The sequence below is a fragment of the Lotus japonicus genome, chromosome 2 (assembly GCF_012489685.1).
Source record: "Lotus japonicus ecotype B-129 chromosome 2, LjGifu_v1.2".
In the NCBI taxonomy this organism is placed as follows: Eukaryota; Viridiplantae; Streptophyta; class Magnoliopsida; order Fabales; family Fabaceae; genus Lotus; species Lotus japonicus.
In genome coordinates this window covers 89,604,197-89,620,970 of record NC_080042.1, presented here as the reverse complement: position 1 = coordinate 89,620,970, position 16,774 = coordinate 89,604,197, and the positions used below count along the sequence as shown (strand labels likewise).

The 16,774-nt window shown below is 36.7% G+C and overlaps 3 protein-coding genes and 1 long non-coding RNA gene across 6 annotated transcripts; 1 reads left to right on the top strand and 3 right to left on the bottom strand.

Annotated features, from left to right (window-relative positions):
- The first annotated feature begins 2,026 nt into the window (after positions 1-2,026).
- On the top strand, positions 2,027-3,903 carry LOC130740812 (uncharacterized). Its single transcript, XM_057593516.1, has 4 exons — positions 2,027-2,785; positions 2,875-2,968; positions 3,066-3,177; positions 3,455-3,903. The coding sequence occupies exons 1-4, from the start codon at positions 2,384-2,386 to the stop codon at positions 3,618-3,620; spliced, it is 774 nt and encodes a 257-aa protein (XP_057449499.1). The 5' UTR covers positions 2,027-2,383; the 3' UTR covers positions 3,621-3,903.
- Positions 3,904-5,099: 1,196 nt separating this feature from the next.
- LOC130740810 (zinc finger CCCH domain-containing protein 62) lies at positions 5,100-8,803 on the bottom strand. Of its 3 annotated transcripts, none has more exons than XM_057593514.1 (9): positions 8,513-8,803; positions 8,301-8,418; positions 7,405-7,466; positions 7,271-7,322; positions 7,081-7,186; positions 6,231-6,329; positions 6,029-6,137; positions 5,432-5,929; positions 5,100-5,334 (listed from the first exon to the last, which is right to left on the bottom strand). In XM_057593514.1, the coding sequence occupies exons 1-9, from the start codon at positions 8,742-8,744 to the stop codon at positions 5,312-5,314; spliced, it is 1,299 nt and encodes a 432-aa protein (XP_057449497.1). In that variant the 5' UTR covers positions 8,745-8,803; the 3' UTR covers positions 5,100-5,311. The 3 variants fall into 3 exon arrangements, with proteins under 3 accessions (XP_057449497.1, XP_057449496.1, XP_057449498.1); XM_057593513.1 differs by having other exon boundaries at positions 5,100-5,357; positions 5,452-5,929; XM_057593515.1 differs by having other exon boundaries at positions 5,452-5,929; positions 8,513-8,801.
- Positions 8,804-9,542: 739 nt separating this feature from the next.
- Positions 9,543-11,491, bottom strand: LOC130740809 (peroxidase 10). Its single transcript, XM_057593512.1, has 4 exons — positions 11,135-11,491; positions 10,813-11,004; positions 10,262-10,424; positions 9,543-10,023 (listed from the first exon to the last, which is right to left on the bottom strand). Exons 1-4 carry the CDS (start codon positions 11,348-11,350, stop codon positions 9,614-9,616), a joined length of 981 nt encoding a protein of 326 aa, XP_057449495.1. The 5' UTR covers positions 11,351-11,491; the 3' UTR covers positions 9,543-9,613.
- A 3,924-nt stretch (positions 11,492-15,415) lies between these two features.
- Positions 15,416-16,055, bottom strand: LOC130735846 (uncharacterized). The gene is made up of 2 exons (XR_009018578.1): positions 15,776-16,055; positions 15,416-15,660 (listed from the first exon to the last, which is right to left on the bottom strand). It is a non-coding gene; the product is annotated as an uncharacterized LOC130735846 (long non-coding RNA).
- Positions 16,056-16,774: the final 719 nt, after the last annotated feature.

Below are 16,774 nucleotides of genomic sequence, written 5' to 3'. Positions count from 1 at the left end.
AATGCATCCTTCTCGCTTAACCACCTTCATGATAGTTGATCTCTATTTCAATTAGTATCAACATTTTGACTTCTTAACTCTTCGGTGATAAGTAAAGCATTGTTTTGGAGGATATAGCAACTATATCAAATGAGGAGGAACCCACTCACTTTTTAAGAGTAACGCAACAAAAGTTAATTTGTGTAATAATTTTTTATAAAAGATGGAAATCTAACCATTGAATTACATTATATTATTATGATTATGTATATCAAATTTCACTTAAATTAAATTTGAAATTCGTAGATACATGATCTTACATCGATCTTTAGTTATAATTCAAAATGTATATTATCCATTAAATTGAAATTGTTTGATGAAGAATCAAATTGTTTTGAAATTTTATAAAATTTTGTACATTTAATCTACTCATTTGAAACTATTGATTCAATGGTTTGAAGTGTCAACTTTATATTCTATAGCAAAATTATTTAGTGAAGTAAAACAAAAATATTTCATTTTATCATGAAAAGCTTCGATCCCTAAAAAAATGGATAAGAAGGGGAGGCAACCCAAATAAAAAGAGGGGCTCAAAACCTTTACAGAGCAAAAATAAAAGCTCACCAATGTAAAATCCAACACATGCCCCAACCCAAAAATTACCTATAGAGAACTGCAAAAAAAGAATGCTCCTAAAGCCAAGAAAATAAACAAGCAAACAACCCCACTCAGACCTTAAGGCTTGAAACAGTATATTATGAATGCATCATTTTATTATATTTTCTACAATCAGATCCCCACTTTTTGATACCAACGTCCTTGGATTTACTTGGAGCTAGTCAGCTAGGTATCAGCTCCAACTCTCCAAGTAAAATGTGACAAAGTATTTTTGTCAGAAATAGCAGCAACAGATACAGCCCCCCTTGAAAGTCTGAAACCTTCAGAAAAAGAAAAAAAACGAAAAGGAGTATACACAATAACACAACGCTTTTCCAGCATCATGTTCACAACTGGATGCGTACACACTGTTAATCTTTAATGATACCCTGTCATCATCTAGCTCCCAAAGACGAACAAGCGTTGAAGCCCCGAGCCCTGATTATTTAAATCATTCACGAACAGCATAAACGTGTCACGCATGCACACAGGAAGAGTTCAAATTCTGCACTCCACCATATCAGGGGACGAATATTCTCGTGTTCCTTTCATGCTGTTTTCTTTTATTTTTCTTTAGGTAATTGATATGTTTACTGTTATAGGGAGAAAAAAAACACTAGGTTTAGAGCTCCTTTTAAAGATCAGGTCAAACATTTATATTGCATAGATAAACATAGAAAAATGTAAAAAAGAAAAGAGATAAGCTTAAAAATATAGAAGGTATCTCTCTATTACAAAAGAAAAGAAAGTGCAAATTATATGAAGGTCAAATTCAATGCTTACTGGTCCCTATATTGAAAGGATCTAGTAATTAAATAGATATCTTGAACATGTGAATATGAGTAATTTCAAAGTCCGTTGAAAAGGATTCTTGTCCCGAGCTCAAAATCATATACCTAGCTAAAAGTTATAATTTCTTACCTAAAAGGGATGGGGATGAAGACTCTATCCTCTGTTTGAGTAGAGAGAAATAGGTGAGAAATAGAGTAGATTTTGAGGTTGTTTGCTATGATAGAGATAAAGGAGAGAGAGAGATGAAAAATAATGAGGTGAAAGAAAGAGAAAAATTGACTTTTGATTAAAAAAACATTTTTTTATTATAAAGGTGTCAGAATACATTTATTGGCGGTTCAAAACCGCCACTAACTGCACCGAAATAAAAAAAAAAAAAAGCACCCCACGTGAATCTCTTCGCAAAACGCGAAGAGATAAAAAAGTGGGTTTTTCCCACCCTCAATCTCTCTCTCACCAAACAAGGTTCCTCCCTCTATCTCTCTTCCTCTCATCTTTCTCTACCCTAACTCTCTTCTACCAAACAATGTCACCCACGTAAAAAAAAAAAATCACATCACCGACGTAAAAAAAGAAAAGAGGATCATATTCATAGCTGAAAAAAATGAAAATGGCCCTTGAGTTGTCGAGAGGAGAAGGAAGGAGAAAAATGAGGAGTGCCTCTTGTAAGGGAGACAATGATTCAGACAGCCCCAAAGACACCTCAACCTCTCTCTCCACCACTTCCATATTTCTTTCTCCCTCACTAGATCTCCACCATAACCATTAGTACTGTTCCACCACCACTATCCACCGCTACCTACTATATATACAGTAGTATACACCAACCTTCTTCATTAATCTATCTGCTCCTCTTCCCTTTCATTAATTCTAAGTTGTTTCTCAGTTTCATCGCCGACAACAGTGATTAATCTACTCGCTGCACTGTTAATACTAACTTGGTTAGATTGGCATCATGATAAGAAGCACGGCAAGCTCTGGCTCCTCACAACAACAAGGCATTGCTGCCATAGTTGGTGTGGGACCTAAGCTAGGCCGCTCCATCGCCGGCAAGTTTGCTCACGAAGGCTACACCGTCGCCATTCTCGCTCGCGACCTGGGAAGGTTGTCGAGATTGGCGGAGGAGATAGCAAGTGAAGAGAAAGCACAGGTGTTTGCAATTCGCATCGACTGCTCCGATTCCAAAAGCGTCAGGGATGCATTTGAAACCGTTCTCTCCCTCGGATTCGTGGAGGTTCTCGTTTACAATGCCAACTACCAGCCTCCTAATCCCACCTCCTTCCAAAGCCTCCCCCTAGAAACCTTCCAGAATTCGCTGGCGGTTTCCACTGTCGGTGCCTTCCACTGCGCTCAACAGGTTCAGAATTCATTCACTCTAGCTAGCTGTTTCATAACTAACATGGATCATATTATTGTTTGCTAATCAATTTGCTGGAATGATTCAAGGTGATTCCTAGCATGGTGGAAAGAGGAAAGGGAACGATTCTCTTCACGGGATGCTCTGCTTCTCTAAATGGCATTGCCGGATACTCCCAATTATGTAACTAATTCATATATATGTTTCACTTTCTATATTAAGTTAGTTTCATGATTTATTTCCACCAAATCAAGTTGTATGAAATGAGTACGTACTGCAGGTTGTGGGAAATTCGCGTTGAGAGGACTAGCGCAGTGTTTGGCCAGGGAATTTCAACCTCAGGGAGTGCACATTGCACATGTCATCATTGATGGTGTTGTTGGCCTTCCCAGGTTCCTTCATTTTCTTAGTTGCTTTAATCTCCGAACCAGATTCATGCATATGTGTTGTTTGTTTAGATTCATGCATATCCACGGCCTCTTCCTTTAGATTCCGATTCAAGTCTCAATCCGCATGCATATGTGCTGTTAAATTGGTTAAAAATACATTCACTCCAACGACACACATAAACTAGCTAAAGGCACATTCATACTACATTGAAATGTGTGTTGGCAAAAATACAGTATGATCGGAGTTAAAGTTAATCAATGAGGTTTAATCAATTTGCAGGCGAAAAAGTTTAATTGTTGCTGAGAGGAGTGGAGGAGGAGAAGATGGCACATTGGATCCCGACGCTTTGGCTCAAACGTACTGGCAGCTGCACGTTCAGGACAAGAACGCTTGGACCCAGGAGATGGACCTTCGAAATTCTTCATCAACTTTTAGATTCTTCTAGCTGGCTGGCAACTTATTAATTATTTCTTTCAACTAAATCCATTTCCAATTATTGATATAGTTAATTATAGATTCTCTAGCACCCACTTTATTGTCTTTTGCATCTGTTATTAGTTTGTATGTGACAGTACAGGTCAATGATATGTGATTATTTGGAGTTCTGTTTTTCATGTTTGTCCTGCTGTTAGGCAAGGCATGTGGGAGTGTCCTTGTGAACTAAATATGATGTATCATGTTGATGGTGTAATATTGCTAAAATGAATGAAATGAAATGTTTACGTGTATTTATGTGAAGAGTTTATTTGTCTCCTCCAACCAATTACTACTATATAGGTTGAGAAAATCATGATTAAGGACTTAATTTGTGTTAGTGATGGTGCTTTTGGAAGGGAGTGGGGGTCCAAACATGGGAGGGGCCTAGCATTGGAAAAGTAAAAAGGAGCCAAGGAATGTGACGGGAACAAGTTGCATGGATAAAACTACGACTTCGTGTTCTATTCTAGGACACATATACTCTGTATTCGCTCTAATCTCATAAACACTTTCTACCATCCATGTCACAATGATTGTCAGAGAATTTGATTTGCAATTTTTTTTAAAATGTTACGTGAATCTAGCGGTGAAGATACCTAAAGCGAGATAAAGAGAAAAGAGAAAGTGCGTGTAGTTTTAACTTAAGTAGCCATTCATTTACATTTCAGTTTTCATTTATTTTATTTTAACTCACTTTTTTTTCTAGCTATGATATTATATTTTATTTAAACCCATATATGCGCTATGTACCAAAAAAAAACCCATATATCCGCTGCTTGCAACTAAAGGGGTCCCATGTCACAATGATTGTCAGAGAATTTGATTTGCAATTTTTTTAAAATGGCACGTGAATCCAGCGTTGAGATACCTAGAGCGAGATAAAGAGAAAAGAGAAAGTGCGTGTAATTTTGACTTAAGTAGCCATTCATTTACATTTCAGTTTTCATTTATTTTATTTTAACTCACTTTTTTTTCAAGCTATGATATTATATTTTATTTAAACCCATATATCCGCTATGTACCAAAAAAAAACCCCATATATCCGCTGCTTGCAACTAAAGGGGTCCCATGTCACAATGATTGTCAGAGAATTTGATTTGCAATTTTTTTAAAATGGTACGTGAATCCAGCGGTGGAGATACCTAGAGCGAGATAAAGAGAAAAGAGAAAGTGCGTGTAGTTTTGACTTAAGTAGCCATTCATTTACATTTCAGTTTTCATTTATTTTATTTTAACTCACTTTTTTTTCTAGCTATGATATTATATTTTATTTAAACCCATATATCCGCTATGTACCAAAAAAAAAATACCCATATATCCGCTGCTTGCAACTAAAGGGGTCCCGTGAGATTGAACATCATTTACATAACTTCACACGACGTTTTCTTATTCAGTTTCTCCCTTTGATTATTTCAATTCCGGTATTAGCTTCATTCATAACACCTGGTAGAGTTTGCAACGTAGTTCTAGCAGACTAGTGATCCCTTTGACGAAATTATTTCCTTCCCATTTCGACTAGATTTCCAAATTCAAACATAAACATGGTGCAATAGCAATGTTGGAAGTATCTGTAACCAAAACCAGATTCGAAAAAGGGATACTTACAATCCCCTCCATTGTTCATCCAAGATCCAACTATACACCAGGTACACTAGGCCACTAGCCCAAACTGGAAAGCGCAACTGGGGGAACCAAGAACATTCCACTGTTAAAAAAAGAGGGTAAAAACCAAACAGCCTGTAATGCAAGTCTTCCTAATGAAAAACACACATCACCTACCAGAATTTCTCCATCCATACCTGGCTCTTGGAGAAAATTGTAATGGTCTGTGCATATGTTCTCCATTCAAATGCATATCGAAGTTGTATAGGTGTGGATGGCCATGATGATGACCATAACTGGACCCGAGATGCGGTGTTCTAGATGTGAATTCACGTACACGAGGCCTCAAAGGTTCCATCTCATAATAAAAGAATTCGCTTGGTTCATTCCTTCTCTGAGAATTTACTTGAAATTGATATGGGATGTGATGATTACTAGCATATAATGGATAATCTGGAACTTGAAAATGGTCAAATTGAGCAAACTCATGGCTTCCCCTGGTAGATCTGAAGGCTCTTGAAGATGTACTTTCATTCCATGTTGATGAAGTGGCCTCTTGAGGTCGATAGTCATTTGCTCTTCTGTAGCCATCAAGGTTCCTAACCTTATCTAGTTCAACGGATCTTCCTATTTTTGATCGTTTTGTATTCTGGATTTCACGCTGCCTTTTTGAACCTAACAGTTATAAGATATGAACAAGTTACTAACAATATGGAAAACTGTACGATAATGAAATATTGAAACCCAAACTCATCCACCAAAGGCAAGCCCTACCCTTAGATCCTTTATGTCTTTGCTTCAGCGCTCTCACAGACCTCGCTGCTGCCCCTCGTCTGTGCTTCTCAGAAAGCACTTTAACTCTATCAGCCTCATCGTTCCATCGCTAAAGCATGAAGAACAACAGAAACAATAAACACAAACATCATGAGGATGAAAGGAAAAAAAAAGATAACTGCTCAAGAAGACTGATTAATACCTGTCTGTCAGTTTTCAGTTTATAGAGATTACGGCCCTTTACAAGCAAAGGGAAAAGTGGAGCCAATTTCTTAACACCACTACTCCACAGCACCTCAACCTGCAATATGTAGAAGAATTTAACTTAGCAATGAATCATCATGATTGATAAAGAAGGAGTCACTAAAGTGTAAAGAGTTCCTTGTTCGGCAATAAACTGCAGGATATTAATCAGTAAAATCAGGCAAAGATATTTCTTTCACATGACATGCAACTATGAAACCAAGTATGGTTAACTTTGTTTTCTACTTCTGTTTGACTAGGGGAAAGCATTCTTTTAGCACAAAACATTGGTCTCTGTCTTATGTCCAATTTGGATTAGCTTCTAACTGACTAGAGCTTCTTAACTTGGATAAGTATTTGGTTCTAATTTACACAGGAAAAGGCCTTATAAGTGTTTATAAGTAGTTAAATGAGGTAGCTTTTGAGAAATTTAAGAAGCAAAAGCTAATTTCAACTTATACTGGAATTAATTATTTCAAAAACTCATACGTTGCAAAACCATTTTAACTTTTTATTTCCTATGAGAGTTTGTCGATGAGTATATCTAAACTGGTTTTAATAAAACAATTACTCCAACAACAACAAAATATCAAACAGTATAGGGAGTGAAATTCACAAGACAAAGTTGAGAGAGAAAGCAGAGGCTATATCAGCCAAAAAAGTAATTGCACTGCAAGGCTTATAATAAGAGCAAATATCACCAATAATTCATGTCCAAATAAAAGACTATAGGCGTAACACAGGACATGCCGAGCAAATATCACCTTTTTTGTGTATCGAACTCATTGCAAAGTAAACTTTAGGCTTACAGTGAAGGTATGTTGTTGTTTAGCTGCACCATAGCTCTCCTTCACAACCCTCCCGGCAACAGTTCTGCTTCCTGTTACTCGTCCATGCCGAGTGACTTTATCAAACCTGGTGAAATATATACTTGTAAAAAGAATATTTTGGGAGCGGAAGAAAAATTGTTTATTAAAAATGATGGGAGAAACAACTTACTTTTCATAAACCTTCTGTCTGAACAGAACCACATCACCCATGCAGACATCACCTGAGGAAAGTTAGAAAACTATAATTTATTTGAACAATGATAAGAGTAAGGCAGATGAAAGAAAAAGATAAAAACAATTTACCAGTACAATTAATGTTGAAAGATGATCTAGGATACAGGGTGTACCCACTTCCATGTCTTAACCTGAGATATCAATATAGTCACTTCGCATTGCACAGTAACTCAAAAGCAAAAGTAACAAGTCCTATCTTAGTTTCTAATTATTTTGCTTTTAGCTTTATGGTGTGCTTGGGACTTTTTGAGGGAGGGAAGGGGAAGGCTTTGAGAGGAAGGTAAGGGGAAGAGAATTCCACCAAAACCTTCAATTTAGACGAACTCCACAAAATAACTAGAGGAGGGTCTTGGAGGGGTTTAGGAGGGTTTCTTAAAAAACCTTCAAACTCTTACCGCCTTCTTAAAAAACTCTCAAACAAGGGGAGGGCTTCTCATAAGCCTCCCCTTTCCCTTCCCTCCATTCCAAATTTCAACTTACAAATACACCCTAAGCCTTAGAGGGGAAGTTTATGGATGACACATTTTTTCTTTTGTAGTAAAATAGTAATAAACTCAAGTAAAAAAAAAAAAAAAACTTCTATAGAAGAATGAAAATGAAGACATTAGACATCCACAAATGATCATAAGCCTTTCCATTTCATACAATCTCTCCCGCGTCCTGATGCTCATTTCTTAGTTCTCAACACAACATTTCTTACATATCCTCAGAGCTCAGTCAAAATTTTCCCACAGGTTCCAACTAGAGCTAAACATCACCACCACAAGCATGATTCTACTACACCAAGCATAATACTTAGATCCTCTATTAAGTTAGATACTTCTGGTTCCAGTTCAAGAAAAAAAAACTAGGAAAAATGCACCACGATTATATGAGCAGAAATGCACATCAGCATATGTAAATTTAGACATCAAACCAAGACTCAAATATACAACATTAGGGTTTATCAAATTGTAGAGAGTTACCTCCAATGTTCCCTAATCCTCGCAATGCAAACCGCTCGATTTCCTGCAATCCTGAGGCCGTGTTTCCGCAAATACGCTTTGCATTCGTTTAATTTCAAGGAATCTATATCCTTTCCTTCTGTAAAAAAAAAAACAAACTAACACTGAATTCAATTATCTTGATCAACACACCGATTGTTAACTCCATTTGTACAAGAATCAAATTACAGAACCTTGAAGGAGTGCGATAACTTTATCGGAGCGGGATTCATCATCGATATCACTGTCATCTGATTTGGACTCATCATCAACATCACGATCATCCGATTCAGAAGCTTCATCGGCATCGCAATCGATGAATTCATCATCATCTTCTTCTTCGAGAGCAGTGTCGTCGTCTTCGTCTTCATCAGAGGAGATTAGAATCGCTACGCTCTTTCCTCTTCTCTTCTTCTCATCATCCATTTCTGTTAACTGTCAAAGCATTCCCAATTCGGCAAATTCCAACACGCGCCCGGGTATTTATTCATTTGAACTTTTTTTGGGGTTCAACATTTAAAATTTTGTTTTTGGTCAAAACAAAATTGAAAATTGAAAGCAATGTGGTGGGCTTGGGCTGTACTTGGAATCAGTCCAAGTCCATTATTATTTATTATAGACTTCACTAAAATATATTAGGGATTATGATAGTCTATATATAATTATCAAATTAATATGATTAACTTTTTAAGGAGTTGTCTAAATTATCCATGAGACCTATAATCCAATATGATTCTTTGATAAAAACTTATGAAAAAAAGTTATGAAATTCTTTAACCACTTATTTTAAATTCTATCAGTCTATCCAAGATTGAGTAAAACCACACTCATATGTGATCAAAGACAACCTCATTTTTTAATTACACGGGATGGTAAAGCAATTTTCACGGCTTAGGTCTCTACCATTTTAATTTATACTCCTATTGTCTAAAAGAGAAAGATTTTATTAGGACAAGTTTTAGGATACTAAAATATTATAACATATTTGTATTTTTATTTACACAAATATTAGAGACATATTATTTTGGTCCACATGCCACCACAACTAGAGTATTATCACACATTTGTACTTTTATTTACAAAAATATTACACTGAGATATTGTTTTATTTGACATCCAACTAACATTCGTATTAGAGATGATTTTTAACTGCCGACAATGATGTTTGTAACGGTTAAAACCAGAGCTAATAAGTTGTTAGTTAGATTTCGAGTTGGAACAGTATGTCTAACTATTAGGACTATTTTATTTTAGGCATGGTTTCATACAAGTCTACAAAGGAAGAACATACATATCTAGTTCACAGCCCTACAATTTTTTCTAATCTGCCCCTGTTGTCCTGTGAGTACACCTATACGGCCCATTTTCTCTATAGACACAGCAAAGTCTCTGAAGAACAGAACAGGCCACTTGCTATAGTTAGCGACCAATGAAGCAGTTGTGTTGTCACCCAAAAGAGCTTGGTCTGACTGAAGTAGCCCTGAATTGTTCACAAGATTTCTGTAATACATGTTATCAAATGTGCTGGTTGTGACAGAATCCAGAGGCACCAAATTGGTGTCAGAAGCTTCTTGATTTGGACATAGCTTCTGCAAATTTTGAAGAAGTGAAGAACCAAGTGCTGGATCAGGTTTACCAGAGCCACCAAAGTCGAATAGCCTTGGCTTGAATGTAAAGCACTGAGCGAACCCAAAAGTGTGGGCACCTGCATGAATTAAACAACGTAAAAAAGGTTAATTGCTAACCAAGTAACCGCTACATGCCTACAACCATATTCTCCGCAGCTCGGCTCTCTGCTATAAATTCTTGGCCCTTGAATTTTATGTTAAATGGTTCAAATTGATTAGTAAAAAATTGAACCAATGAAAAGTTTTAAGCACATATCATTTTGCAGAACCACTAGAGAATCCAAGAACAGTTGATGTGAAGGGAGCAAATTAAACCTGAGAGTACTGCTACATCCTTCTTTTCAAGACCCTTGGAAATGAACTTGGCAGTAATGTTTTCCAGAGGTTCAAAGGGTGATGGCAAGTTATTTGCCTCGCTCTCGCTTGCTGTTGTGCCATCTCTACGACCAAGAGGTACAGACCAAAAAGGGCCTCTACTCTGAAAAATGAAAAAAAGAAGCAGTTTTAATATGTGGATTGAAATCTGGTGTGTCAAACTATGTTTCAATTTAATGTCCCACCAATAAGATTTTGATATGTTAGTTAAAAATCACCATGTAAGTTCATAATTGCTCCAATCATATATTTTTAAATTGACATGACAAGATTTTATTGGTGGGCTAGGAAATTGAAACACCGTTTGAAGACAGAAAATCTTGATCAGTTGGATGTACTCATGCAATAAGATTTCAATGCTCATGCATGCATGATTGAAATAGTTTGTTCTTGATCCACAAAAAATTGTCAGCCAAACACCTTTGTCTTGAACAATATGATATAAGTTCTTTGCATGCAAAATTAGCTAGTCCAAATAATTAGTCTCTTACAAGATAAACAGCTTCTCTTGCTGCTAGAGTAAGTATATCAGCACATGACACTGTGGATGGACAAGCTTTCTCTAATGCAGATTTGATTGTGTCAATGACCTCAAATCCTCTGATTGAATTTTTATTAGGCAGTGCATTTTTTTCACCCTTTTGAGTGCTGGTATCATCCAGAAGTACAGACCCATCACATCCCTATATATGTAATAGAGAAAATAAGAGAATAAGCACAAGTAAAATTAGCCAATTAGCCTTGACAATCTATTTAATCTAAAATTACTACTTTAATTTAAAGGAATAGCTAAAATTCAAACAGCTGATTTACATTGACAAAACAATCATGGAAATGAAGGCGCAAGAGAGAAGCAGCAATCCTTGTGTCATTGGACATAGCTGACAAGAGATTGTATCTAACAATTCTGGTCAGATTTGGACACGTTGTGTCATAGAAATTATAATAAAGTTGAGAGGACACGAGAGGACTAAGGAGCACAAGCCATAACATGAAAACAAAAGGATGTTTGTAAGAGATACACTCCATAAGTTGAAACTAGAGTGAATGCAACAGGGGAGGTTCTGTTTTACTCAATTTTAGAACTGTGTGTGACAACAAGCTGTGAAGTAAAACAATTTATAGAAGAAAAAGAAGCGCGCACTTGGAAGCTTAATTTTTTTTAGAGAGCGGCAGAGCCACTATCCACATGTCCCAATCACTTGAGTTTGGTACAAGTCCAGATTTTGAGCTCATTTTATTTTGGCAGACAAGTCTCAAGTCTGCATTTGGTTAATGGAATTAAATAGTCCCACTTCATGAAGTTAAAAGTTAAAACTGTGCTCTAAGTGGCAAAGTGACGTTTGCAGTATGACTATATTATATTATATCACTTAAAAAATCAGCATCAAGACAACTGCATATTGTATCGTTTATGTATCTTGTTTTTTTTTCTCCTACTTGTTCATAGCACTGCCATGATAGTAAGAAACCTGCACTTAAGTCCTATGCATTGTGGCCTTTGTGGGAGTAGGAAAAGAAATTTCAAAGCATGCAGAAATTATAGATAATATACCGAAAGTGCGTGCGTGAGTGAATCAGTCATCATGTACATGCATGTGGTGGAATGTGTGTGTACAGTCATGATAAAAGCTAGCAAAATAAGAGATAATAACCTAGCATTTTTGGGAAATGACATGGTTTATAGTCCAAGTAACCGCTCTACTAATTAGATATCCTTAAGTTTATATAAACGAGTCAACCATAATCCATAATTCTTTGATAAAAAATAGGTGGATGTTGATTGAAGAGGAACGACTAACTTCCGGTGAGTATGGGCGGCTGATTTAGTGGGTCTCCGTGTTTTGGGGTAGCTTCTCTATTATCTGGGTGCGCCGGGGGTGGTACTTGCAAGAACATTCCAACGCTTAAGTCAAAACGTGGGTGAAAAGCGGTAGTAAAGATATGGAGAAATGTGTTTACCTCATGCTCCTTCAAACCTTGCTTTTTATAGAGGTTGGACTCGCGGGGTTTGAGGTTGTCATGAGTGTTCGGTATGTTCTTGAGCTTTGCGCCATTATCATGGGTTGTAGTAACTTTGATGTGATGTGACGAAGGGAAAACCTTGGATCTTGATATTTGGATAAGGATTAGGACATTGGAAATTCGTCGGTTCTTTGGTTGGGTCGTCGTCAGTTCTTTACGCGCATTGTTGGGGGGAGGATCTAGTCGGGTTGCTACTGGGATGATCAGAACCTCGAGGAATTCGGGTTGCAGTGAGACCAATTATCCGACTATTGAAACAATCACCTCCTAGCTCCGAGTATGTATGAGAATGGATGCCTAAAGATATGAACGTGACCGAATTCGACTACCGGAACAGTAACCCCGCTCTAGGCATGCATGAGAATGGATGCCTAAAAATATGAAAGAGGTTGAATTGAATCGACCATCAAAACAAAAGGGATAAGTATCAATGAGTGCTGATCATTTCCAATATGAATCAATTTTAACATATGCGCTTTTAAAGAATGTAAAATATTATTGAGAACCATGAGTTGAGCCAATTGACTTAAAATTAAAATAAGTAAATCTATGAACGCACGCAAAATGCTGGAGTATGATGTCTTCGATCGAACTGGAAGAAGATAAATTGAATTAGACAAATTGTTTGTTATGTATCTTTTAATGTTTGATTTCCGACTTGGACTCCAATGAAGAATAGTGGGGTTTATATAGAATTATCGTCCCTTAGAACTTAGAAGTAAATCTCAATATTCTACATTCCTTTGGATCAGGAATTCTCACTAACGTGAAATTTAAAACCTAATTCATCAGAGACCATAATCTATTCCACTACAAGCAACTATTATTTGATTTAAATATTCCACATTATGCACATAGAGTTTTAGTCCTCAATAGTCTGCGTTCCATTCTTTATTAGTGATGATATTGTTATTTTATTTTCAGCACTATTCGAAATAGTAGCATTTTTTTTTAATTCACAATTCTCTCTCCAAAATATTTTGTGCATGCTGACAAGCGTATGGATTAGCTAAGCGAACCGGCCAAATTAAACTTTACTTGTGGTCTCAAGTTGAAGCCAACACTAAAGAGTACATTTTTTTTTACATGTAAGAGTAGTGAACAAACAGGTCCAATTAAATCACCAAAATAAAGGTGTTGCGTGGAGGGAGATGGTGGGTGAGATGGTGGTCTAAGCGATGCGGTGGTAGTGGTTGCATATGGTGCTCTTTCTCATCCGAGCAGAGGATCTACAAAAAAATACTCTTATACCCAAGTAAGTGTGTGAATGACAAGCAAGAGTTGAAATGGGTTAGAGCAACTCCAACCCTAAAATTCTTATTTGGTTTCTTAACACACTATTCAGCACTATTCATGTGGGCTCGTACTGCCACATCAGACTTAAGAAACTCTTAAGAAACTGAAGCAGATTTTGCTCCAACCCATGATTTCTTAAATTACTATTTGAAGGGTCCCACCCGTGTCCCACCATACAACATAAATTAATAATATTTATTTTCACCCAACTTAAATTACTTTTTTCTCCTTGTGGTCAAACCGGTCAAACCGGTCAATTTAAAAAAATTCAAAAAGAAAAGCCCAAACGGGCAGAAAACCGGCTCCAGCCGGTCTGGACCGGTCCATAACGGTGGGATGACCGACTCAGCCGGTCACCCACTATAAAACCTATTTTTCCTCACTCACTCTCCATTCCTCACTCAACCCTAGCCGCTCCTCTCCTTCTTCCTCTCTTCTCTCACGCTCATCTTCTTCCTCAAGCTCTCTCACTCACCTTCCTCTTTTCCCCTTCCTCTCTCCCTGACCTGCAGCACCTCCTCTCTGCCTCACTTCTCCTTTTCTCCTTCCTCTCGATGCCTCCCCTTCTCCTTCCTCTCTCCCTCACTTCTTCTCCCTCGATCTCTCTGGTCCACGCCTCCAAAGCCCCAGCCGATCACCAAACAGCAACCGCCTCCACCAAACAACCACATGCAGTCACCATCGGCCACCAAACAACCACCACCGCCACCATACAGCCTCAATCCGACCCCCACAACCCCTGTTTCATAGCTTCAAAGCCTTGAAGCTTGCAAAAATCCTTCCTTTTCACACATGCAAGGGGAAATACTTTCAGATCAGAGCTTCCAGAACTTCACCAGAGAAGATTTTTTATTTATTTATGTAAATATCAATTTTTGGGTTTTAAGTTTCAATTTCTTCATGTAAAGTTTCAATTCATTCAATAAAATTTCAATTTTCATCCTCTGATTATGTCTCTGTTGAACTTGAATTGTTCAATTTCATCCTTTCTGTTATGTTTGCCTCTGAAAGCTGTTGGGGGAGAGAGAGAAAATATATTATTTTAGTTAAGAAACTGAAAAAGCAAAGTTGCTTGCAGAAGCAACCATGCACTGTAGTTAAGAAATTGAAACTGTCAACTAAGCAAGCTCCAATGGGTTGAAAAGCTAAGAAACGATTCTTAGCATCTCCAACTGGTTTAAGAAACCAGCGTTGGAGATGCTCTTAGATTTATATAGGTGAGGGCTTTATGGCATCTGCAATAGCGGGGTACAAGTTTTAGGGTCCTGCTAAAGGGGGTGGGGTCCCATGGGACATAGATTGCGGAGGGCTTTTGGATTTCTCTAATCGCTGATTCATCTTGCAGAGACTCGTTTGCGTGTGAGCTTGACTTCCTCGAGTGTGGCATTGAGTTTGACTTTCTCAATTAACTATTAAAAAATGTTTGGAGAGCAAGTTCTCTTCACTTCATCGATGGATGAAGTTAAATTACACGAATCTCATCTCATGATTGTTTTATCGTTTACTATATTCTCTTCTTTTGGGTCGTACCATTAATTTTTCCGTTTTTTCTATTCATGAAAGATATGAACAATGAATATATGTTTTTTTCTAGAATGATTTTAACTCAACGGTATTTTTCACAGTGCATCTAAACATACACAAAATTAAATTGTCAATAATTTCATTAGACATGTGAAAATGACAAAAGGAATTTTGCAGCCCCACCCTACTTTATGGTAACAGCATCCTCCGCAAAGAAAAAGTTCTCTGAAATTCCCAACACAGATTGGATGGAATAAAATCAAACACTGCTTGTGAAAAGGCACCCCAGAACACAAGACAAGGAAATCAAAGGAAGAATGTTCTACATATCTCAATAACTAATTAAAAAGCGCAACTTTTTCCTTAACTAATTTATGATCATACATCAATTCTCTGATAAATAAGGATCTACAAACATGTCCCCATGACTTCAACAGAAGTTACAGCACAAGAAATCAAAGATACCCTGTGTACAGTCATAACAGCAAGAACAACTGCATCTCCAGAAAATAGAAGTCATCAGACAAAACAAAAAGGATGATATATATATATCTCACACAGTCCCATCATGTTTTCAGAAATTCAATTGAGAAAAGAAAAGTAGATTACCATTCATTGATGACCACGTCTTGTGGATCATTCGTGCTTGAGATTTCAATGGATTGTGCTTGAGGGGGCTCCATGGCTCTTCCTTTCCTTCACTTTCTCTCTTTCAAAGTCTCAGTCTATTGGAAATTTGACAAGTGATGAAGTGAGTCACTGAAAGCGAAAAAAGCAAGAAAATAAATGCACGTGAACGCACCGGGTCATGGCTGTTACAAAAGGCAACAAAAATGAAAAATCAAATGTCATTCTTAATTACTGATGATGCTGAAATCAAATATTTCCATTTCCCCATTTTTTTTTTCTCATTACATCTTCATTTTCCATTTTTACTTACTGAGGTGTTAACATCAACCCTTATAAAAAAATATTAATTTCACTTCTAAATTTTTTTATCTAATAAACTTTTTTAGTTTTAATATATATATATATATATATTTTTGTATTTTCATAATATTCGTTTTAATACTAATTTAGTCATCAATTTTTTGGTTACAAATTTAGTCAACAATTTATTACTATTATTGGATTCCGGATTTACTGCAAAAGAATTTAAATTAATTTGACAAATAATTTATTGTACACGCCGACCAGAAAATCCAACTTAATGCAATTGGCCGGAAAACACGATAAGGTACGTGTTATTCTTGAATATATACTTGTCTTGTCTTCCATGGCCAACAGAGTCAGGACACGTTACGTTATCATATCTGCACCAATCTGAAATTGCAAATTGACCATATGATCAAAGATGAACAAGATTTCTTCTGCTTTCATATTTTCTTTTGCTGATATGTAAGATGGGTAATTTTGGACCCATATACTTGTTTAGTAACTTTAGTTCCTTTAAAATTGTTATAATTGATTTTCCCTGTAGGCTGCCACTTCTCTTTTACCGAACATTCTTAAATTTTAACTTTTTAAGTGAAATCTTCAAAGATTGTTATATGAGAGAAGCAAAGAGGTTAATCTCTTTCCAATTTACAACATCTCGGCAATACAATT